This window comes from Babylonia areolata, chromosome 10, assembly GCF_041734735.1.
Source record: "Babylonia areolata isolate BAREFJ2019XMU chromosome 10, ASM4173473v1, whole genome shotgun sequence".
Classification (NCBI taxonomy): domain Eukaryota; kingdom Metazoa; phylum Mollusca; class Gastropoda; order Neogastropoda; family Buccinidae; genus Babylonia; species Babylonia areolata.
The window spans coordinates 38,318,193-38,344,242 of NC_134885.1; the positions used below are offsets into that span (position 1 = coordinate 38,318,193).

At 42.4% G+C, this 26,050-nt stretch overlaps 1 protein-coding gene across 4 annotated transcripts in view; it reads right to left on the reverse strand.

Annotated features, from left to right (window-relative positions):
• Positions 1–26,050, reverse strand: part of LOC143286581 (monocarboxylate transporter 13-like) — a 36,733-nt gene that overhangs the window by 2,305 nt on the left and 8,378 nt on the right. For 3 of the 4 annotated variants that reach the window (XM_076594202.1, XM_076594201.1, XM_076594204.1), the window contains exons 2-9: positions 18,923–19,073; positions 15,704–15,913; positions 13,027–13,167; positions 11,492–11,726; positions 8,547–8,747; positions 3,801–3,991; positions 2,477–2,641; positions 1,648–1,698 (exon numbers count right to left, since the gene is read on the reverse strand). In XM_076594202.1, coding sequence (XP_076450317.1) covers positions 1,648–1,698; positions 2,477–2,641; positions 3,801–3,991; positions 8,547–8,747; positions 11,492–11,726; positions 13,027–13,167; positions 15,704–15,899 — 1,180 coding nt within the window. In that variant the 5' untranslated portion in view covers positions 15,900–15,913; positions 18,923–19,073. Of the gene's footprint in view, positions 1–1,647; positions 1,699–2,476; positions 2,642–3,800; positions 3,992–8,546; positions 8,748–11,491; positions 11,727–13,026; positions 13,168–15,703; positions 15,914–18,159; positions 18,206–18,922; positions 19,074–26,050 lie in introns of those variants that run through there. The other variant, XM_076594205.1, reaches the window with a different exon arrangement.

Here is a 26,050-nt window from a genome sequence, read left to right on the forward strand (position 1 = left end):
AGAGAGTGAGAGAGAAAGATACAGAAAGAGACAGACAGACAGATACAGAGAGTCAGAAAGAGACAGTGAAGCAGAGAAACAGTGGCATACAGAGAGACATGGAGAGACAGCGGGAGACAGAGAGAAAGACTGAAAGAGAGATTCCAGATTCCGGATGGTTTATTCATGCATAGACCTAGGCCCCTTATGAAGGGCTATGTGAACATTATAATTTTATATATAGACAAGCATCACATTGCAATGCTTGTTAACGTCCAAATATTCACTAAAACTAACACATATGTAAAACAGTGCTTCAGTTCAGTATGTAGAACAATAAAATGCTGTCACGAAGTTATAATTTCTCTGAACTTGAAAGCTTTATGAAAGAATAGAGAAAATTTTCGAACAATTTCAGGAGAGGTTGATGACATTAGTAAGTTCAATTTAAACAATGTAGGTTGTCTATAATATTTAGGTGGAATGAATTCTTCTCGAATGTTCTTACGAGATTAACAAGAAGGAACAAAATGTATCTCATTGTCTTGTGAGTCTTTACATAATGGACAAATTGAATTACTATCATTACATGTTCTGTATCTATAATGATGGACCGCTAATTCCGAAAGACATGATCTAAATCTAGTCGTCATATATTTTAAATGTCTATCCATATTTAACATTAAGTAAGGTTTCAGACCAAACATGTTGCAAAAATTCCTATAAAAACTAAACCGTTCACAATTTTGTATGTGATCAGACCATTTCTGCCATCTACAATCTATCAATCGTTGGCGAAAAACAGAAATAAACGCCTGAATGCTGCCAACACCTTGGTTTAACCAAACAAAACCAAAACCATGCTAAAACAAGCAATGACGAATCTTAGTTACCCAGTTCTCTCTGCCTCTATCATCTAAACCATTTAACATATTACAAGCTTTGCGTCACATTCTGCTGTCTTCTTTTTGTAGTAATCTGAGCCAGTAACGAATACATCTGACTGCCGAAACTAAATATATCGGATAGCTATTCGTTTCACCATAAATCAAATCGTTGGGCGTTTGCCTGTCTACACCTAGAATATATATTATTTTCAAAGCAAATGTTTTACTATCATGTCCTGATTCACAATGAATGGCAGCTTTATCTAGACCCCATAATTCCAAACCGTATTGCGCTACAGACTGTATTAGAGAGAACGAGAGGCGATCAGGCAAACACTCTGTAAAAATGTCAGATTACCAAGCAGATGCAAAGTGTTACCTAGCAACCTTTTTTGTTTCAAAAGACACAGACAGACACACAGACAGTCGGACGGAAAGACTGAAAGATAGACAAAGAAAAAAGACAGAAGAATGTGACTGACAGTTGGAAAGACACTTATATATACATAAATTCATGAATGCAAAAACTGTTCATTCTTGAGAGACAAGCAGAAAGACATTTGACACTTGGCACTTGATATTTTTTTTTATTGCCTTCCGGACAAGGGGGTGGGAGGGGGACGGGGAGGGGGAATAACACTTTAGTCGTACTGTTGCACATCTTGAATAATTATAACACACACACACAGACACACACACACACACACACACACACACACACACACACACAGAGAGAGAGAGAGAGAGAGAGAGAGAGAGAGGTGGATTGGAGTGAACTTACCGATAAACCAAAACATAACGTGCGGATGTAAACTTGTTTCTTGCACCAGTTCTGCAGAAATCATAACAACATAGCATGAACCTATAATTATAGCAGTCATCCAGAACTTGTTTCTCGCACGTAAAAAACAAAACAAATTATACACATAAGCGCGTCGATTTGTCGCTGCACAAGATTCAGCGCTGTGTAAATACTAATTATTATTATTGTCGTACCTACAAACTAATCATCGATAGTTTGTTTCCTGTAAACCCTTTTCAGTGCCACGGGAAAACAGTAAACAGTGGTGTTTCAAATCATAAAACAATATCCAAAACAATAAGCCTAAAACTGAGAAAATGGTCAGGAGATATTATACCACTTTAGATAAATTGTATTAATTTTCAGCCTACCACAGTTATTTCCCTTCTTCTGATGACGTAATCAGTGACGTCACTATGAACGTATGAGATACGTACTTGGCACTTAAGAGGACTTTACCGTAATTGTTCTACAGAAAAGAAAACACACACATATAGATGACGATGCTGATGATGATGAGAAGAAGAAGAAACAAGAAGAAGGAAAGCCGGAGGAGGAGGGTGGAGGAAGGGGGGGAGGGGGAGGAAGGGGTGGGAGGAAGAATATCAAAAAGTGCCAGGGAAGAAGAAGAAGAAGGAGAAGAAAAGGAAGGAGGAATAAAAGCAGAAGAATAACATATAGAAACATAGAAATAAACATAAAAAAGTGCAGAATAAGAAGGAGAAAAAGCAGCAGCAGCAGTGGTGACAGAACAAGAAGAAGAACAAGAACAAGCAGAACAAAGACAGGCAGTGACACAAAGACTCACCTGTGAGCGGTGGCCCCACAAGTCCCCCGACCCCAAAGGAGAAGAAAGCCAGGCCGAGGGCGGTGGCCACATGATGGAGACCCACGATGTCGTGAAGGATAGGGTATTTCACAGTGAACAGCCCACCATAGTACAGGCCCATCATAAAGCTGTACGTATAACACCCTGTCCGGCGGGAGGAATAAAGAGAGAGGATGAATCAAACTGGTTGTTCAGTTCAGTTGCTCAAGGAGGCGTCACTGCGTTCAGACAAACCCATATACGCTACACCACATCTGCCTAGCATACGCCTGACCAGCAGCGTAGCCCAACACGTTTAGTCGGGCCTTGGGAGGAAAAAAAGTAAATATAACAAATTAATAATAATAATAGTAATAAAGGTAGAACAACAATGGTTGGATTCATCAATACTTCACCTTAACATGATAACTGATATATCAATATTAAGTGGAGTGATGGCCTAGAGGTAATGCGTCCGCCTAGGAAGCGAGAGAATCTGAACGCGCTGGTTCGAATCACAGCTGTCGCCGATATTTTCTCCCTCTCCACTGGGGGTGGGGGTGAAAATATCGGCGGCTGAGCTGTGATTCGAACCAGCGCACTCAGATTCTCTCGCTTCCTAGGCTGACGCGTTACCTCTAGGCCATCACTCCACATGGTAGCCACACATACTATAAATGTAACAAATTTGATATCTTGTTTCATTTCATTCACAGTAAAATGTTGCATATGTTAATGGATTGAAGAAATAACACAGTTTAATAGATACAAACACGTCTCAAAGCACGTTCTGATGTGGAAAAATACATTGAAAATAAACACTCTGTCATGTTCCGTTGATGTTGGGATTTCTATAAACCATTAATTGGAGAAAAAAAACAACCCAAGAATCTACTGTAGCTGAAAATATGTGGATCAAAGTTAAGCAATAAAACCCTTGATGCGAAGATAACTATCCTGGATGATACAGACACGTTTATATATGTATCTGTGTAGATGTACATATACGTATATCTATATTTTTCAACAACTAATGACATGAATACTGGCTGACAAAGTGGTTTATTTAAAATATTGAAAGTGATCGCTACTATTAACTGCTTTTCCCTATTCTATCTTCTTTCTCCATTTCCCATGGGTCTGTCTCTTTGCTGACGTCATGTTGTATACGACTTATTTGTTTTATAATTACCTGTAAAGAAATTAAAACGATTTACTTTCAAAATTAAATATCCATATCTCACAGCAGAACAAATGCACACAAAGAGAAGAACGAAGACAAAGCAGTGTTACATTTGGGAATTGTAATGCTTCCTGTACGTACCCACAATTCCTTGCGCAATGAGAGAGGGCGCTGCCAGTGAAGCTACAGACTGTAATCCCAGCAGGCCACAGTACACCAGCAAGTTCCCTACGCGAGGATCATGGGCCAGGAAACCGGATGCCAGCCGGGAAATCAGACTTCCGATTCCGACGATAGAGACAGAGAAGGATGATTCTGTGGGCGTCAGTCCTCTGGGGGAAAAAAAAAGAAAGAAAGAAAAAAGAGAAAAAGAAAACAACAGCTAAAGACTGACGCCAAGGACGAATAGCGGTTAACAGTCAAAGACAGAATGAACTTAGAACTCAGAAATGTTTGAATATACATCGGTCTTGAGCCACAATACAGAAAGAGGACTGGAGTTGTGCCTCTGCAAGATTTCGGGAATGGGATGTGTAGATCAGAGCGAGATAATCGATCTGATCAGTCATGGCCTATCAGTGCCTTCGCGTTAGCGACCGTCCGTGGTTTATGCCCCGTCGGAACGTCTCGGATACCATCAATAGACAGAGGTCACCCACGTATCATGGTTGAGTAGCGGAAAGTGCGATGGCAGATATCCCTAGTTACCTTGTTTTGCGTTAAAAGAGATCTTTGCGTTAAAAGAGACTCAACATATAAAAACAACATTATTTATTTACTCTGTGTGCGCCTAGAGTTGACTATCAAGATTTTGCGCCTTATTATTATTGTTATTATTATTATTGTTTGTTTTTTTTTTCTTATATATTTTATTTTTTTTAATTATTATTATTTTTTTTAATTCTCAAGGCCTGACTAAGCGTGTTGGGTTACGCTGCTGGTCAGGCATCTGCTTGGCAGATGTGGTGTAGCGTATATGGATTTGGCCGAACGCAGTGAGCTACTGATACTGATACCTTACTTATTTATTAATTTCGCTGGCTGTGCAACGTCCTTCGATACGAGGAGGGTCCAATCCACAAAGACCCTCTCTATGGAGACTGACGTCAGGTGAGAGAGAAACTGGCGGACCTAACCTGAGCAACGGCTCTCCAAATTCACACAGAGCACCGGGAGGACCTCGCTCCAGTTGGCGGTACACTCTGACCGAGCAACTGAAACCAGGAGAAGAAAGACGAATTTGTGCAGCAGAAGAAATGCGAACCCGCAGAAAGGAACGTTGCAGCTCAAACAGCACAGAGTCAATCTGTCAGTGTCACTTGTGTGACAGAGACTGTCACTCAACCGTCGGACTTTTTAGCCACAGGCGGCGCTGTAACAGTAACGCATACACGATTTGGGATATATCCACGGTCAACACTGACCGACGGAGGCATCTCTTTATTTATTTTCCCATTTATTTATTTATTTGTTTGTTCGTTCGTTCATTCATTCATTCATTAACCCATTCATCCACTGTCTATTTAATAAGTCATTTAGTTATTCATTATTCATTTCGTCCAGTCAATTATTTTGCCGTCTTTTTTAACATTTTGTTCTTACTTTCAATTAACAGTAGCAGTTTCCGATAGTTTTGTTTTTCTCAAGCCAGCATATCAATTCAGCATCGATGATCATTATCTGGCCAAATTCAATCATCATTCAGGCAAAGTGTGGTCGATAAAATTATATGCATATGTATGCACGTAAATGCGTGTTGGTTGACATGTTACCACCGGCCCGCCCCACCTACACCTTCCCCCTCTATCCTTCATCCCCATACCCTATCCCTTCGTCCCTACACCCCTCTGACCCCTTTGGGATTACTCAGTCCTAACCCTCACTCACCATGTATCCAACCTCCTTTCTTATATCCCCCTACCTACAACACCTCCAGCCACACTATCCCTGCTCTCTTCCCACTGTCTACCCCTCCTCCTACCCACCTCCTATCCAACCACTCTGCCCCTCCCCACTACCCACCACCCCTATGCTACGGCCCAACCCTCATTATGGCCTCGCTTCCTTGTGGGTAGTCTTGGGAAAATCTAAGTGAGTAAAAGCCAATAAAATCCGGACGGGAGGCAGCTTGGTGATCGATTGGTTATTGCAGCAGATCCTGCAGTTCAATCGTCGTCCAAACGTGTCGACCTGCGTCCCTCTGGCGACAGCGGCTGGGGAGGATCCCATAGTGCTGAGGCAACCCACGGCTTCCATAAACCCTTTTTCGCCGAGGATCCAATAACTACTCTTCATTTTCTCTTTATCTCCTTTCCCCAAGTCCTGGGGTGATGGACGAGTCTCGACAAGAGCGGAAGCGCAGTACATCCGTATAAAAGTTTCCATCTTGATGTTGCGTATTGCCTCATGCCATCCTTGGCTCCCCATTCCGTTGTAGACCTTTTAAAGGAAGTTCAGAGTCAGTCAGTCACGGCATGTTGATTTGCAGGGATACGTATGGATAGCAGCCACTGGATAGCATGTGTCGGTGCTTCAAGTTTCACTGTCAGGCTGGAGGCTTTGACTTTGTGCATGCCATTCACTTCCCTTTTTTGACTCACTTGTGTAAACAAAGTGAGTCTATGTTTTAACCCGGTGTTCGGTTGTGTGTGTGTGTGTGTGTGTGTGTGTGTGTCCGTGGTAAACTTTAACATTGACATTTTCTCTGCAAATACTTTGTCAGTTGACACCAAATTAGGCATAAAAATAGGAAAAATTCAGTTCTTTCCAGTCATCTTGTTTAAAACAATATTGCACCTCTGGGATGGGCACGAAAAAATAAATAATGAAGCCTAATTATATGCAAATTGCATTTACTGTTATATTCATATTTTTTGTATTCTCTAAACTTGGCACTTTGATCTGATATTCTGACCCAACAACAAGAGGAGTCATTATTATCATTTTTTTGTTCAAACAGGAACTTCTTTTGCTCAGCATGGAAGTTTTATTTATTTTGCAAACGTTTTGGTGCAGATAGTAAAAAAGGGAAATTACTCTGTAATTACCGCTAGGGGACTTAATTTGCTTTAAACTGATTTTCCTCATCTTAAACATTACATTTTGAAATTATACTCAATACATAAAAAGCTTGTGTGCTTTACTCTCAGTCACAAGTGAGTCTTGAAGGCCTTGCCTCTCTTGTTCTATTTTCCTTTACAGTGTATCCCAGTCCGGACCAATCTTTAGTGACAGAGCCTCTTCTCTGCGGTTTTCATCTATAATTCACTTCACTGTGCATCACTTCTGACATCTGGTCATTCCCGACAGTGTCTTTCCAGAGTTCCAGAGTAGATAAAATAGTTGTGCTGAAGATGTGCCTGAGATGTTCTGGGCATCCTTCCCAATTTAAAAAAAATTCTTTCAGACATAGCTGGCATACAAGCTGAATTGTGTCTTCTGCTGCTCCTTTCCTGAAGCCCTCCTTTTTATTTTTTTATTTTTTATTATTATTATTATTTATTTATTTCTTTATTTTTTGGTAGCCGAGTACCCAAGTGGTATTATTCTATTAAAAGTACAAAAGAATTACTAATGATTTATTTACTGAATTAAAGGATAGAAAAGAATCCCCACGCGGGCCGGAAACATGTAGAGGCCAGTCACAGAAGGGTTTTCTTTTGTTTTATTTACAATATTTAGGAGAAGATGAAAGAGAAGAAGATAAGAAAATGAGGAGAATAGAGAAAACAGTGCACTGATAAGGACACAACAAAAGTGATACGTAGCGAGACACTGTCCGTTGGGACCGCGACACACACTGTGGGTGAGACGAGAGAGAGAGAGAGAGAGAGAGAGAGAGAGAAGGCTCTGACCAGTGACTGGCCAGGCGAAAAATGACCAGTGATCACCCACCCCGTCTACTTATGCAGGTTAAGCGAACTGCGCTGACGCTAGCATGGCCCGTGAAGCGAATCAGCTCAAATCCCACGAAATTTGATTATCATTGTGTTTGTTTCAAGGTGTTTAGTGATAGATTTCTAAATGATTCCTGAACCGATTTACGTCGAATAGGTCGCAAAAGAAAGAGCTCAACGCCTACTTTCTAATGAGTAGAAAATGAAGTGCTGATTATTTAAGATGAATATATAATCTTAATTTAAGCCACATGAAAAGGATCAGTTTTAGCGAGCTTGTCGCTGAAAATTACAGTTAATCATTTAAACGTAGACAAACACAATGGTACAGATTTAAAGATGGAACTGCGACGATTCCGCCAGTATATAATACTTGCAGTTTACTGATCCGACGAAAGGGATATTTAATTTAATACACTGCAGCAAAAAACACAAGTTTCAGCTTACCCAAAGGCGTACAGAGACACTAGTTGAAGAGTGGGTGTGTGGCGAGAAGTACAAAATGACGTAAGCTTAGCGTCAGTTGAAATCTTTACACTGATGAACATGAAACTGAAATCAAGAATGCTTCTAACTGATTAAAATGTGTGTGTAGCACAACAAATATGATACTGCAGCGAACAATACAGAGACTTGATTTAATAGATGTTTAGAGAATAGGTTTAGAATGGGCTTTGCATTCAAACCGGGAATGGCGTCACACATTATGAGTGAGTCATTGAAGACCGGTGTGTTAGTTGCAGAAAAGGCGTCTGCTATAGGTCGGCTTTTGGCTTGCACTGTGAGTTGAACTATGGTTATTTGCAGCCAGCTGAGCGCTTGGCTACATTTAATATCATTATTATTTTTTACATTGACATCTGATTCCATGTCCTTGCACCAGGCCAGGAAGAAAAATCTGAACTTTTTCAGAAAAGTGTCAGAGATGGAAAGATGGAAAGGAAGGGACATAACGAACCCAGACAAGAGACCAGTGAAGACAAAAACTCACCCCTCATGAATAAGATGGTAGGGCAAAAGAACCAGCACAGAATGGAAAGCCAGGGACATCACGAACAGAGACATCAGGAAAGCCGCCATGGCCCGTGACGTCAGCGGGGACTTGTGCAGACCTCGAACACTGGCGAAAAGGGCACATAACTTCTGCAAGGTGTTGCCTCCTGGTCTCCCTTGGGTTGCTTTCATCTCCAGGCTGAAGAGGGAAAATCAGTACAAGTCAGCTTCCATCGTAGTTACAGCTGTATTTCAACCATCTTCAGACTGAAAAGGGAAAACGGGGATAACAGGAACCAATCTCTACCCAGCCCAGAAAGATAACAGGTGTAAAGTTATATACATCCCAGAGGGAAAAGCAGAGCAATGTTGTACCCATCCCAGTGATAATTATAGATAATATGTAGTGCCCTTCCCAGTGAGATAATTAGCACCATTTTATACCTATTTCAGAGGAGTGACAGGCACCATGTTGTAGTCATACCAGAGAGGCAACAGGAGCCATAAGAATGCTGTGATTATTGCATTACCATTGTGATATGAACTGTAATATTACTTCGTTGTGAACCGTGACATTTTTGTACTTTACCATTCTGTTCTAGTCTGCCTGTGTTTCACAAATTATCAAGAGAATCATTTTATTGTGTTCAGACCATTTATCTTGTATTCTGTTCTATCCTATACCAATCTATTCCGCACTGTTCTCACCTGTTACCTCGTGTTCTGCCTTCTCTGTCCCAACCTTATTTATTCCAGTGTATTCTCCCCTCGTTCCTCCCCTCATGCTCAACTTTTATCTTCCTGTTCTGACCTAATCTATTCCGATCTATTCCGACCCCACGCCCCCATCCCTCCACAGGTTGCACAATGACATTCCTGTCCTGTGTCAACATATTCCAATCCATTCTCCCCCAGGGTGTGTGGAGTGTCAAGTGGGAGCAGTACCTTTGATGGAGGAACATATTTTGCTGTACGGATTAGTTATTCCGTAACTGGTCACAAACTGGCACTCTCACTTCTTGCTCCTCAAAGCTGTTCGCGTGTAACAGTGGCTACACCCTAAGCAGTGGATTCGACTGGCTGGTAAAATGTGTTGATGTGTAGCCGACGGGTCTCAGAGAGCAGGTTTAAGCTGACTTGGACACTCTGCTACGTGCAGCACCTGCCTCCAACAACCTCATAGTGCTTGGCGACTTCGATGCCAGAGTGGTGCAATTTACTGGATGGTCCACAGACTTGTTAAAGCCAAGCTTAACATCCACTTATTCCCTCCACACCACAGCCGCCTCAACCTCACCAGATTGGCCTTAAACATCTAGACTGTTCTCATGAAGATATCAACAGGCGTTCCACTACAGCCTTGATGAGAAGTTTTCAGCGTTGGGACCTCAATTCGGTGTACCAAAGGAAAAGTGGAACCAGTTCAAAGAATTTGTCACAAAGACAGCCAAGGCAGTACTAGTCCCAAAGACGAGGCTTCACCAAGACTGGTTCAACAGGTCAAGCGAGTGAAAAGAGAATGGCCTACAATGACAGTAAGAATCACCCAAACTGTGCATATTGATAAGACAAATAGAAAGACTGTCAGTCAGAACCTGGAGAGAACTTTATGACACACAAGCCAGATGGTGGGATCAGTAAGCTGAGGAAGTGCGGCGTTATGCAGACCTGAAGCAGTCCTGAACACAAGCCTGCCACAGCAAAACATCACTATAGATGGAGTGTGGCTGAAGTGCCTGGAGAACTTCAAGTAACTTGGCAGCAAGTCTCTGCAGACGGTAAAGAGATCATATCCAGAATCCAAAAGGCCAGCCAAGCACTCAGAAGACTGAGAGAGAAGGTCATCCAGCAGAAAGGCAGCAGTCTGTTAACAAAAATCAAGGTCTACAAAGCTGTCGTCAATTCTTCACTGCTCCGTGGATGTGAAACGTAGATGCAGTATCGCCGGCATATTAAGCAGCTAAAACAGTTCCATACAAGATCGCTGTGTGTGATCATGGGAGTCTTCTGGCAGGAAAAGGTAAGAAATCCAGGTGCTGGACAGAACTGCCTTAATGAGCACTGAGTGGATGTTGCTGAATACTTAGCTTTGATGGACTTGGCATGTGATCAAAGAGGGCAACATTCGCATAAACAGACAACTTATGTATGGTCAGCTCAAGGATAACATACAGGCAGGCCCTTGGAAAGGCCAAATCGAGGTATAAGGACACCTTAAAGAGCTACCACAAGTGGAACAGTATACAGCGTCGCGAACTTCAAGGCTTTACAGCAAAAGACCAGCATGGGGGTTTCTCATTTCCAGAATGCCTTTGAAGAGGACAGGCGACAACGTTTCGCTGCTGCAAGAAACAGACGTCACATAGCAGTATCCACCCCTCCTCAGACAGTAGACTTCTGTTGTACTTGCTGACACCTGTGTGCTTCTAGTTCTGGACTGTGATATCCTCAGCGCTGAGAACGCAGACTGCAAAGGATTACCAAGGATTCTCCTTCAGCACTGTTCCCTTATCTTCCTATCCTATCTTGATATTTTCTGATCTGTTCTCCACCTTGTTGCACGCTTATCTTCCTATCCTATCTTAATCTATTCTAATGTATCTTCTATCCATCTTTAGTACCCCTCACCTGCAGGACCTAGTGATGGCCCTCAGAGGGGAGGCGTGGAACGTGACGGCCCCACTCAGCATGCAGAACTCTTCTATATTTTATTCTGCTCTGCCCTACCATACCTCTAGTTCAATCTATTCTACTCTACCATACCCAGCCCCAATCCACTCCACTCTACAACACCACACCACCCGATACCTCACAAGAGCCCTTAGAGAGGAGGCGTGTAAGGCGACGGCCCAACTCTTCTCTCTACTCTACCCCCACTCCACTCCACCCTTCCCCACTCTACCCCACTGCATTCTACTCCTCACCACCCCGTTCCATACCCACCTGCAGGGCCTCATCAGGGCCCCCAGAGGGGAGGCGTGGAAGGCGACGGCTCCACTCAGCAGCAGAGCTCCCTGCAGCCCGTACCAGTCCACCAGACTCTGCAGCAAGGGCGGGTGCATGAAGATACCCAAGGCTCCACCCGAGATGGACACTCCCAGCGCGATGCCGGCTTGTTCAGGGAAATAGAATCCAAGAGCCATGAAGACACCCGTGTTGCACATTCCTTGGCCGATCCCTTGGAAAACACGGAAATGAAAACTGTATTGTTGTCATTTCCCAGTCATTAGTACTGGGTGTCATGATAGAAATTTATTTATAATTATGTTGCCAGTAATACTAAGACTTTTAAGAAGAAGAAGAAGAATGACAACAACAACAACAACAAGATTTGTTAAAGTAGTATATGGAAAACCATAATGATTCAACGTTTGGTCAGTATTTCATTTCCAAAATCATAATGATTCACATTTCATTATTGTTTTGTTTTCAAAATCATAACCATTGAAAATGAAAGAACAGCGAGGCTAAGAGAGCAAATGGTTAACACACAATAAAGAGTGGTATCTTCCTTCACAGTGACGGGCGCAATAGCCGAGTGGTTAAAGCGTTGGACTGTCAATCTGAGGGTCCCGGGTTCAAATCACGGTGACGGCGCCTGGTGGGTGAAGGGTGGAGATTTTTACGATCTCCCAGGTCAACATATGTGCAGACCTGCTAGTGCCTGAACCTCCTTCGTGTGTATATGCAAGTAGAAGATCAAATACGCACGTTAAAGATTCTGTAATCCATGTCAGCGTTCGGTGGGTTATGGAAACAAGAACATACCCAGCATGCACACCCCCGAAAACGGAGTATGGCTGCCTACATGGCGGGGTAAAAACGGTCATACACGTAAAAGGCCACTCGTGTGCATACGAGTGAACGCAGAAGAAGAAGAAGAAGATCCCTCACAGTGTGCTCTGAATCGGCAGCATGAGCAGCATCGATCTGAAGTTGTGTACCTTGTGCGTGAAGACTTACCAGTCTTGGTTGTTTGTTAATCATAACCATTCACATTTGGTTAGTGTTTTTATTCGGAAACCATAAGCATTCACATTTGGTTCGTTTTTCATTTGGAAAATCATATGTCACTAACGGATGGTTGGTGCTTTGTTTAGAAATCATCCATGCTTGTTCGCGTTTTACTTTTTCAGAATCATAATCATTCACATTTGGTTAACCGTGTTATTCAGAAGGTTAAAATCACTAATGGTGATCAATACAGTAACTGATGAGGTCGACGATGATCAATACACTCACTGATGTGGGCGACGGTGATCAATACACTCACTGATGTGGGCGACGGTGATCAATACACATACTGATGAGAGTGATTGTGATCAATGTATTCACTGATCAGGGTGCACTTCCAATTCACCGATGATGGTGATCGATACACCTGCCGATAGGGGTGCACTTACCAATCACGGTGATCTATACACTCACCGATCAGGGTTATCAATACACCTACCAATGTCAGTGATCTATACACTCACCGATGAGGGTGATTGTGAGGAAGAGGCCGACGACATGGGTCACCAGCGAGGTGAGGACGAAGCCCAGCAGACAGAGGAGGCCAGCCAGCACTACACACGTCCGACAGCTAGTTATGTTGACCAGCACACTGCCCACAGGGCCTGTAAGGGAAACAACTCATAACACTGGGGCTGTAAAGGGAACAACTCATAATGCTGGGGCTGAAAGGGGAACAACTCAGTGTCAACTCATAACACTGGGGCTGTAAGGGGCACAGTACTCATAAGGCTGGGGCTGTAGGGGGAACAACTCAGTGTGAACTCATAACGCTGGGGCTGTAAGGGGCACAGTACTCATAACGCTGGGGCTGTAAGGGGAGCAACTCATAACGCTGGGTCTGTAAGGGGCACAGTACTCAGGAGACACAACACATCACATTCTCAATAACGGTGGGGCTGTAAAGGACACAACAAACACTCAAGACATCGGAGCAGTGAGCGGTACAACACACAGCCCACAACGCTGGGACTAAATAAGGGGAACAACTCGTCACTCATGCCCAGAGATGCCAACCCCTGTCAAGTGTCTGTAGGAACAATCTGGAAATTTGGTGGGAACGTTCTGAATTTGGTAGGAACACACGGACTCTGAGCCACATCAGCAAACGTACAGTTTATCTACAAGGCATACAAACACTTTTTATTTATTCTATTTCTTTTTCTTTTATTTATTTTTGGTGCATGCAAACACTTGATTTAGCTACGTTCTCTCTTGTTCGGGCAAACAATTAAGCTGACTGGTCCACTCGTTGCTGTTTCAGTGTAAACACACACGCGATTAGGTGAGCATCATCATGTGAAACCAAGGTTAATAGTGACTGCCATGGCCTCGTGATCGATAGGTCTAGAGCGTGTGCCATCACATGCTATATAGTCGAGAATGAACTCGTCGAACAATTCTGACCTTAGATTAACTCTCTCCATACGAACGGCGAAAGAGACGACGTTAACAGCGTTTCACCCCAATTACCATCATCAAAATATTGCAAGAGGAAGGCTCTTATACTGAAGAGGTGAATGTTGACAAAGAATACCACATTTCTTACGACGGAAGCTAAAGGTTGGGTCATTCAGACACCCACTGGACATCCGAGGGGTCTGTGTAGAGGAGAAGAGAGGACTGTCCGTACTGAGTGAGTTAACGTCGCAACAAACTGCGATCGAGCGTAAAAAAAGTACAGAGAAATCGTGACAGTTGGGATCTCTGCATACCAGTGGGGCTGCAAGGGCCTTAACAGTGGGGCAGTCAGGGTTACAACTCATCACTCATTACACTGAGGATGTATTGGGAACAGCAACGTGGAGGGATGGCCTAGAGGTAACGCGTCCGCCTAGGAAGCGAGAGAATCTGAGCGTGCTGGTTCCAATCACGGTTCAGCCGCCGATATTTTCTCCCCCTCCACTAGACCTTGAGTGGTGGTCTGGACGCTAGTCATTCGGATGAGACGATAAACCGAGGTCCCGTGTGCAGCATTACTTAGCGCACGTAAAAGAACCCACGGCAACAAAAGGGTTGTCCCTGGCAAAATTCTGTAGAAAAATCCACATCGATAGGAAAAACAAATAAAACTGCATGCAGGAAAAAAAAAAAAAAAGGGTGGCGCTGTAGTGTAGCGACGCGCTCTCCCTTGGGAGAGCAGCCCGAATTTCACACAGAGAAATCTGCTGTGATAAAAAGAAATACAAATACAAATACAAAACTCATCACTGATGACATTGGGGCTTTAATCGTCACAACATGCCTTGGTGACTGGCTGTTAATCATCAGGAAACAAGGCAAGGGCACCTGACCTGTTCTCCTCTTGTTATCGGATGGTTCCAATATTGCTGTGAAACTGGGCCAACTCCTATCGCAGTGGTGTTGTAGCCAACACACTGCTGTGTGATCTTATCACGCGTGCGTGTGTGTGTGTGTGTACTTGAATGAGCGTGCATGCACGCGTGAGTGTGCACGGGTATGTGTGTGTGTTTGTGCGCGTGTGTGTGAATTACCTGCTTGTTTTTTTTTGTTTTTTTTGTTTTTTGTTAGTGCTTACAAACAGCGTGATATTGTGCTAGGCAAGGTTTAGACAGGCATGTGTTAATAACTTTAACAGTATGCACACCTCAGGTCACCCTGACTTGAGTCACGGATATGACAATATCACGCTCTGTATGTTTTAAGTAGGCATTATTTTGTACTAAGAACTGGACTTCAGAATGATTTTCGTCTATATTACACCTGAAAATGCGTTTGCCGTTGCTTTTACTAATTTACTGAAGCCAGAAAGAGGTGATGAAGATTCTGACGAATATGTATTATTATTTTTTATAAAACAAGGGAATGCTGATTGAAAGGATGGATTCAAGCACACACGCTTCAGTTTGAAAATGCTCGTTTAGTTTTGCGAGCAAAATACGATTTGGATCAATATAGGCCAATCTAATGTCTACGTAGTAGGCCTCCCCTTCCCCCATTTCTGCCCCCCCCCCCTCTCACACACCCTACCCATCCCCCCCCCCCTTTCTTTTCCGCCCACTCAACTCCCCCTCTCCTTTCACCCCCGAAGTTTTTTTTTTTGTTGTTCAGCAGGAATCGCACGTGAACCACGAAGGCTTTGCCTCTTGTATGCCAGTAAAACTGTTCACATCCACCAACCTGACAGTGCAAAGGAACCAGCGTAATACGACATCAGCCACGTGGTGATTTTGACGTCAGTGTTGAGATGACTTATCATGGCCACTTTCAGAACGCCAGCGTGGTACTGTCCGTAGCCATTGAGAAGGAGTGAAAAGAAAGACGATGCCAGGACTACCCACCGCCACCGTGACGCCTCCTGGTCTCCCTTTGTCATTGTGACGTCAGCAGCTGTCATATCAAACCGTCACTGAAAATTATGTTCTCATAAAAAAGAAACTTCCCAAATTACACCCAATGGACATTTTGACAGGTTTATGTATCAGTGGACAATCTGAAATGTTTACTTAGGTTTATCACTCAATAGACGTACTGTACGCTTAATGCATCATCTAAGGTTTATGTTTCACCCAATGGACATCCTGAAAGGTTTAGGTATCACTTACTGAGCATTCTTAAATGTTTATGTATCACCAAACAGGCATTCTGAAAGGTTTAGGTATAACTCAGTGGACATATTATAAGGTTTATGCACCATCCAATGGGCATCCTATAAAGGTCTAGGCATAACTCAATGGGTATCCTGCAAGGTTAAGGTATCACTAAATGGAAATCCTGAAAGATTCATGTATCACCCAGTGGACATTCTGAAAGGTTCATGTATCATCCAATCGGAGTCCCGAAAGTTTTATGTATTATCTGATCGACATCCTGTAAAGTTTAGCTGTCACCAAGACAACATCATGTAAGGTTAGGGTATCACTTACATGACATTCTGGAAAGTTTTCATATCAACCAATAGGCAAACTGTAAGATTTAGTTATCACCCAATGGGCATAATGTAAAGTTTAGGTATCAGCCAACAGATTTTTTTTGCAAGATTTAGGTATCACTCAATGGGCATTGTGCAAAGATTATGTATCACCCAATGGGCATTCTGCGAGGTTTAGGTATGCACTACAGAACCACAGAACAGCGCAATCACTGCAGAATCACAGAACAACACAGAACCATGGAACACACATCACTTCAGAATTGTGGAACAACACACCTCACAAAAGAATTATGGAACAACACACCTCATTACAGAACCATATAACAACACACCTCACTACAGAATTATGGAACAACACATACCACTACAGAATTATGGAACAACGCAAACCACTACAGAACATACATCAACACACCTCACCACAGAATTATGGAACAACACACCTCATTACAGAACCATAGATCAACACACCTCACTACAGAATCATGGAACAACACATACCACTACAGAATTATGGAACAGCACAAACCACTACAGAACCATAGCACAACACAAACCACCACAGAATTATGGAACAACACACCTCATTACAGAACCATAGAACAACACACCTCACCACAGAACCATAACACAACACAAACCACTACAGAATTATGGAACAACACAAACCACTACAGAACCAGCGATCAACACACCTCACGACAGAATTATATAACGATACACCTCACTACAGAATTATTCAACAACACACCTCACTACAGAATTATGGAACAACACAACTCACTACAGAACCATAGCACAACACAAACCACCACAGAATTATGGAACAACACAAACCACTACAGAACCAGAGATCAACACACCTCACTACAGAATTATGGAACGATACACCTCACTACAGAATTATTCAACAACACACCTCACGACAGAATTATGGAACAGCACAAACCACACAGAACCATAGATCAACACACCTCACGACAGAATTATGGAACAACACAAACCACTACAGAACCATAGAACAACACACCTCACGACAGAACCATATAACAACACACCTCATCACAGAATCATAGAACAACACACATCACTACAGAACCATAGATCAACACATCTCAGTACAGAATTACGGAACAACACACCTCACTACAGAATTATGGAACAACACACCTCACTACAGAACCATAGAACAACACACCTCACTACAGAATCATAGAACAACACACCTCACTACAGAATCATAGAACAACACACCTCACTACAGAACCATAGAACAACACACCTCACGACAGAATTATGGAACAACACACCTCACTACAGAACCATAGCACAACACAAACCACTACAGAATTATGGAACAACACAAACCACTACAGAATTATGGAACAACACACCTCACTACAGAACCATAACACAACACAAACCACTACAGAATTATGGAACAACACAAACCACTACAGAACCAGAGATCAACACACCTCACGACAGAACCATAGTTCAACACACCTCACTACAGAATTATATAACGATACACCTCACTACAGAATTATTCAACAACACACCTCACTGCAGAATTATGTAACAACACACCTCACTACAGAATTATTCAACAACACACCTCACTTGAGAACCATAAATCAACACACCTCATGACAGAATTATGGAACAACACAAACCACTACAGAACCATAGATCAACACACCTCACGACAGAAATATAGAACATCACACCTCACCAGCGTACCACATAATGGCCCAGTGTTTTATCTGACCCATCACGCCCCATAGCATGAGCTCTCTCTCTCTATCTCTCTCTCTCTATCTCCCTCTCATCCCATTACAGTTTGCGATCTACTCTCCCCCCCCCCCCCCCCCCCCTCTCTTCTTCTCCATCCTCTTCCATCCGTTTCGACTTTTTCGAACACAGTCTGCCACCTGTGCCCCCCAGCCCCACCCCCCTTCCCCCCACCCTCCCCGCTTCCACTGTCATTGTTGTTTGGGATCGTTGTCTTTCTACCCTATCAGAGTTTCGTTTTAGCCGGCGTATGGTGTGCACTCTCAGTGTTTTTGTCGCGTTGCAGATCCAAACTGCGATTTTGTCATGACATGGTTTGTCTATTTGTCTCTGTCTGTCTGACGCTGCGTTATGCTTGTACACTGTATATGTGATAAGAAATTCTAGGGAGAGCTGGACAGTACAAGGTCTTCAGAGAAAAAGCCCCCCTCAGTCAAGTGTTTCGGCGCTTAACTCCATACAAGGTATTGAGTATAACAGCATAATTATTATATATGTGTATATGTTTGTGTGTCTCTTTAGAACAACGGCAGATATGTAAGTCGGGCAAAGTGCTGATATGATATGATATCTTCAACATTGGAAAATAAAGATTATTCATTCATTCATTCATTCATTCATTCATTCTCTCTCTCTCTCTCTCTCTCTCTCTCTCTCCGAAGACGCCATACCTCCTGTGGATCATTCTCGACTGTCTTTCCCATTAGTTAAGCCCACAGCACACTCAAATCTGGGTCAAGGGCCGAGAAACAATGGCGTTGGAGTTCGAACCCGCGTCCTCCCAGTCGTCAGTCAGCGACGCCGTTCGCTTCATCATGGAGGCTGGTTTGGAAAACACCATTTGGTTATCTATTGGACATGATAAACCAGTGTGACAGAGCCTCGAGTGGCAGGAGAAGTACGAGAAGAAAAAGAGAAAGAGGAGAGAGAGGGGTTAGAGTGAGATAGAGTGTGAAGTGGAGAGAGAGAGAGAGGGGGGGGGGAGACTTGGAGAGAAAGAACGAGTGAATGAATGAATGAATGAATGGGTTATTCATTTATAGGCCATTGCCCCTTATTAAAGGGTGTCACAAATTCTTCATAGACAGCGCATCGTGCATTGTAAAATGACATACGTTCTACTAACATAAATATATCATACCTTCTTTCAAGTAATATACCCGCACCTGAATAATGCATAATACACATCATGAAAGATTGCATTCAACTGACGCTAAATAATATATCTTACATGCGTGTTAATAGCGCTCAGTTAAGTTAACCACATTGTCCGTATGTAAGTCGTTACTGGATACACTAAGACATAAGAACAGATCGGAGCTTAAACGATTTATACAGATAAATTGATAGGTTTCTAATAGTTTGTTCATGCGCTGATGCCATAAGTAACGACAATCTAAACTGACTTGGGAACTTAAGATATTTCAATGGTATGTACTGTACTCTTAAATCACACAAGACAGGAGAGGATAGAACAAAGTGCACCTCGTTCTTGCCGTCTGTACAGTATTAAAAATAAACGCAACGAAATCAGAATCAGCAAGTTTAGAATACAAACCATTAACATTCCACAGAAAAAACGAGAAAGGTTAATAACATCATGTGTATCATATATACACGCCGTGCTCTCCAACTGGCTGCACGTGCAAACAGAAGACAGTTTAGCGGGTCTGTTCTGGTTCACCAACCATGTCTCAACAGTGTCACTGTCACCTGAGACAGACAATTCAACCGGTGTACACATTTCATGGTTCCCTTTCTCACCCAAACCCAGGAAAGGACATGCTTTCCGAACTGGCCGGCCCCACCCTTATCTATTTTCCTTCAGACCACCACGGCCATCCAGAAAATACTTCTTGCTGTCAATGATTAAGTGGTCATAGACCATCGTCGCTCTTTTTCCCTCTGATCTTGCCTTTTTTAAGTGGGGCGAAAGATTACGTCTGATTTCTCTGACGCGCGCAGAGAAATCTTCCCCCACAAAAATGTTTGTCCCTTTCAAATTTCTTTTAGCTTTAACCTTTCCTTGAAAATCAGAAGAAACTCGTCAATCTCTTCCACAGCTTTGTTAAGCCACACATAACCAAAACCAAACATGCACAACTTAAAAACGTTAGTAGCGCAGTTTATTTTACCACATGCATCAAGATCGAATCACATTTTGTAGGCTTTGTGAGGTAGTCTAGCCTCATGCATTCTTACTAATTTTAGCCAGTATTTAACGCACTTCATAACTGAATTTATATAAATAGGATACCTGTTAGCTGTTCGTGTTTCTATGCACAAATATCTTTTTAATGCAAATAAATGTACATTTTCACAATTTAAATGCTGCTCTATCCAGTCCCCATAACTCAGCACCATACTGTACTATTGGTTGAATTTGTGAGTCAAATAATCAAGAAACTAACCTGCGCGTAGAGTTTACTCGTAAATCAAGTATCTGCCCGCTTTCTACCCCCTTCCCCCCCCCCCCCTCCCCCCCCCCTCCCCCCCAACTACTTAACTCCTCTTCCCACTTCCTACATCCTCGATTTCGATATAGTGTTTTTCTTTTTTCTTTCTTCTTTTTTTTTCTATTTGTTGTTGTTGTTGTTGTTTCTCTCTCTCTCTCTCTCACTCTCTCTCTCTGTCTCTCTCTGTCTCTCTCTCTGTCTCTCTCTCTTTTTTTTTCAAAACGTTGTTGAGTGTGCAGACGTGGCTGTCAGGATGTACGGTGCTGAAGAGGTGGCCAGATTTTGTTTTCCGCACAATAGAAATTACAAAAAAACATGGCAGAGAACGAAAGTAATATTGTTGATCAACTGAAGTGAAGTCATATTGATGTGCAATATAAAGTAAGTTGATAGGGTGGAAGCATGATGGACGTGGCTGGAGAAAAACAAATAGGTTTGGTTTGAAGCTTTCATGTTGGGGTTTCATTTGCAATTATCCCCCCCCCACCCCCACCCTTCGATTAAGGCTTCAGCTGAAATATTGTATACAGTGTATTGTGATATTGTAATATGGTGTTTGTGGATGGGTAGATGGTTCGGGATGTAGGGTGTGTGTGCGCGTGTGTTTCTGTATGTCAGTGTGTGCGTCTGTGTGTGTGACTGAACAACATGATTGCACGTAATTGTTAAGTCCAATCTTCTAATATCTTCTTCTCCTTTAACTCCTTGAAAAGTCATTAGGGCGCTACAATGAAGAACTATTCACCAGATTCCTCCGAGTCTCTGCAAACTGGTTTCCTGTCCATCTTGCAGAGTTGTCCGTCCATCGTTTCTCCTCCTCTCCCTTCTCCCTCCCTCAACAGGTGGAGGATTGTTTTTTCTAAGTCCATTGGATCTTGCTACGTGGCCTTACCAACGTTGTTTCCTTTTCTGTTAGCTGATGTCAGCAGATCTTCACACGATACACTGTGCTGCTTGATGGTTTCGTGCACATTTTCATTGGTGATGTGAACAGTGTATCTCATCTTTATCATTTTAGTGTCTTGCGATTACTTCTCATTTCATTAGCGAGAATTCTTCTTTCTAAATCCACCGTCAGGATCCACGTCTCTCATGCATGCAGGAAGACTTTATGTACCAATGCATAGAGATATCTGATACTGTGTTTCGTGGAGATATCGCTGTCCTTCTATGCAAGTTTCAGTCTGGACGGTACTGATTTTCTCTTTGTTATGCTTGAGGGGATTTCTGGTTTGGATCCTTTATTACTGATGATGGTTCCAGGTACATTAATCATTGAACAGTTTCTAGCTTCAGTATTTGGACACTTATATCAACAGTGGTGGCGTTGTCACAGGCCCTAAACATTAATTTCCACGGCATATCTTTTTGATGTTTCAACCAGACTTTAACAAGCTTTGGCAAGTTCTTGCTCACTTCCTGCCAGGACATCAATGTGATCTGCGAAGCGAAGGTTCGATGTGGTTCTTTCTTCAATGCTAATTATGCTGTCATGGTTTTCAAGCATGTCAATCATGATGAATTCCAGGATATTTTTAAACAGTTATGAAGACAGAAGACAGCCCTGTCCTCTGCCTGAAGTGTAGAACCACTCTCCAGTAGCATAGTTTGTGAGTGCCGCAATGGTCGCTTTGGAAATTAGCTGCTCGATAATGTTTATAAGCTTTTACCTTATTTTTTGTCATTATGGCCCCTAGTGTTTCCTAGCAGACTCTGTCAAACGCCTTTTTGAAGTCTAAGGAAACGTGGTAGAACTCTATCTTTTGTTGGAGGTGTTTCTTGCAATGTGGTATACGTTTGCAAATATTTCATTACCGTTTCACAGCAACATGGGTTTCACTTGTGCATCAAACAGTTTAAAAAATACAATTCTCTCCATGTTCCCAAGATTCCACATTGTACGCATGATTTCGACCACCCTCTCTTTTGCTTTGCCCACATATTTTTTCTAATGCAGAAACAAAAGATAGTTTGGTAGTCGATAGGAAACCTTAGTATTTATAACTGTTTACAATTTCAATTTCCTCACCATTATAAAACCATTTTTTAGCTTCTGACAAATGACCACCTTTTCTACAAATCATTATTTTCGTTTTTGCTCAGATTAAATTTTAGTCCGAGAGTTTTCGATGCTTTTTCAAGATTGTTCAGTTGATTTTGTAATCCAACTGGAGTTGAAGAAAATAAAGCAATGTCATCTGCAAACAGCAGGGGAAATATTTCTTGTGAACCAGGTATGAACTGAAAACCATGTTTTCCATTTTTATTAACCTCATCAGCAACTTCCGAAATCAAGATTGAAAATAGCAAGGGATATAACAGTGTTGTTTTACTCCAGCCGGGCAGTCAAAGAATTCTGATATAACAGGACCCCAGCGAACACAGGACTGTACGGAGCTATACATTCCTTTGAGCATGCGGATAATTTTAGTTGACGTTTTTATCTTTTGAAGAACTGCCCACAAACTATCACAATTAACTGAATCTAAAGCTTTCATGTAATCAATGAATGCGATATATAGTTTGCTCTTCTTCGTGCCATAGACACATTTTCTGCTACATTTTACACAGAGTAAAAACATGATCAATGATCAATTGTGGAGTATTTCTTCCTAAAACCAGCTTACTCTTCTACAATTTTTCCTTCCCTTTCAGTCCAGTCATATAATCTTTTATTCAAAATTGATATGAATACTTTGCTTACGATGTTCAGCAAAGAAATATCTCTGTAATTCTCTGGATTGTTCGCATCACCATTTTTCAGCAATGGAATTATGACTGAGCGTGTCCAGTCTGAAGGGAAGTAACCACTTTAAAAAATGTTGTTAAATAACGTGGTTAAAAAGGGAGCAATTATATTTTCTGATGCTTTGATGAATTCGCCCCCCTCCCCGCCCTCGTCCTTCCACACCATCCAGACCAACAGCTTTTCCACATTTCAGTCCATGAATCACACTTTTAACTTCATCAAGACTTATCTCAGCATCAAGATCCTGAACAACTACATCATCTCCAGTATCTGCTGGGGGTATTACTTCGTTATTTTTATTTTCTGCCAATTGTTGGACATGGTCATCAACATTGTCCAAGTTGGTCTGCGGACTTAAAATATGCTGAAAATAATTTTTCCAAGTGACAACTGGAATGTCGGGTTGTTTTTTACTTTTACGTTTAACTGATTTTACTGTAGACCAAAAAGCTTGGCTGTCATTTCTGTTCTTTAGTAAAAAATCACGCAGGGAATTATGACAGTTTTTCTTTCTTTTTTTTTCATCTAGAAGTGACTGGTAACAAGGTATTTGTTCACGATGTGCAATACCGTGTCTTTTCTCTCCCCAGTGGGTAAAAGAGGAGAGCGCACGTCTGACGACACGCTTGTACTCTCTGTATTCCATGTCAAATCATTTGTTGACACTTGCAGTTCGTCGGCTATCACCATAATGCATCGTCCTACGCATGCAGTCAGCTGCTTGGAGTAAAATGTTAACAAACTTTGAAAAAGCACAGTCAACATCAGCATCAATATCATTATAAGCATCGTCCAGAACTGACTGAGTACTACTAGGTGTGGATATTTCTCTTATAGATACATATGTTTTAGAAGCATCCCTTTCATTTTCTGCACATTTTCCCTCTTTTGTCTTGATTGACTGTTGTCAGGTTTGTCATAGTTGCTAGTCATAAATGCTTCAACAGGCATATGCTGTGATTCCACTCTGGCAGTTACAATAAACCTGTTCATCTAAGTAAATAAATCAACAGAATAATAAGGAATAATCAATGGTACTCTTTCCATTTTCAGTCAAGAAAGTAAACCTCCCCTCTTTATCTCCATTAACATGACCGTTCAATGAAGTAAACTGAAAGGTACCACAAAGTTCTATCAAATACTTGCCAAAACCATTAACAACATTACCTCTGCAGTTTCTGACTTGGAGACTTCCATCACTGTCAATGAGGAAGTCATCAAGTATCAACGACCAGTCTCCAATGCGTGTGTTTAAATCGCCAGCAAAAAGAAAGAGAGAACTCAGAACTCAGAACTCAGAACTCAAAACGTTTTTATTCAAGGATGAAGATTTTAGGCATTGCCTATTCTTCCAATCTGTCCTTGCTAATCAACAACTATTACGAATAGCACACACAAATGAAAGGAAAAGGTTCTCATGCAGAAGGGTATACATAATGAAGAAAACAACCCCCACCTCCCGCCTCCACACACACACCCACACCCACATATACATACACACACACGCGCGCATACACACTGACAGCACCCCCTCCCTCCCCTCACACACTAAGATTGACAGATGGATAGGACAGTGAGTCAGAGAGAGAGAGAGAGAGAGAGAGAGAGAGAGAGAGAGAGATGTCATTAGTATAGAAGTTCCAGAAACATCCGAGTGTTCAAAAGGTACAGTATTGTTACTGTCTCTGAAATGTAAGTGTGGGAAGTGCAGCATACTACAGTACAGAGGGATAGACACAGACAGTTTCTGTTTTGCCGTTCACAGCTTTGTATTCCTTTGTTATGTATTCGGTTGCTTTCTTTTAAATGATTTATTATCTATTTATGTCTTTTGTCTTTTTTCATCAATTTAGATTTCCTGTTTTGTCTTATCTACATGATCCCCAGGGCTTGGTGGGCAAAATGCATGTATTTTGCTTATCAACATTACCTTGGTAAATAACCCTTTCGTTTCGTTTCCTTCCCTCCCCCTCCACCTCCCCCTGTCTCTCTCATTCCCGCTCTTCTCTCTCACTCTTTCTCTTCCTCTCTCTCATGCACTTTCCATGACCTAACTGACGCAAGCTGCTGAGCTGTGCACATTCTATCGTCGCCCAAAGACAGTCTGGCCTTCGTCCAGAAATAGCCGCGACCTCTAAGCTCGACCCCCCCCCCCCCCCCTGAACTCACCTTTCCCCCCTCCCCCAACCAACAGCCCCCCCTCCCAACCCCCCCCCCCTCCCCCCCCCTCGGCTTCTTTCTCCGGCCCCCCATCTAATGGTCGATGGTCACAAAAACCCTGATAGCTGCTTGTGGGGGTCTTTCTTGTTCACGATGAAAAATCAATTACAGGGGCAGCGACAGGCACACACACACACACACACACACACACACACACACACACTGACACACACACACACACTGAGTGAGAAAGGGAGACTGTGAGAGAGACAGAGACAGACACGGAAGCAGAGAGATGGCGTGAATGTGTGGAAGGTGTACATTGTGTGTGTGTGTGTGTGTGTGTGTGTGTGTGTGTGTGTGTGTGTGTGTGTGTGTGTGTGTGTGTGTGTGTGTGTCAGTGTGTGTGTGTGTGTGTGTGTGTGTCAGTGTGT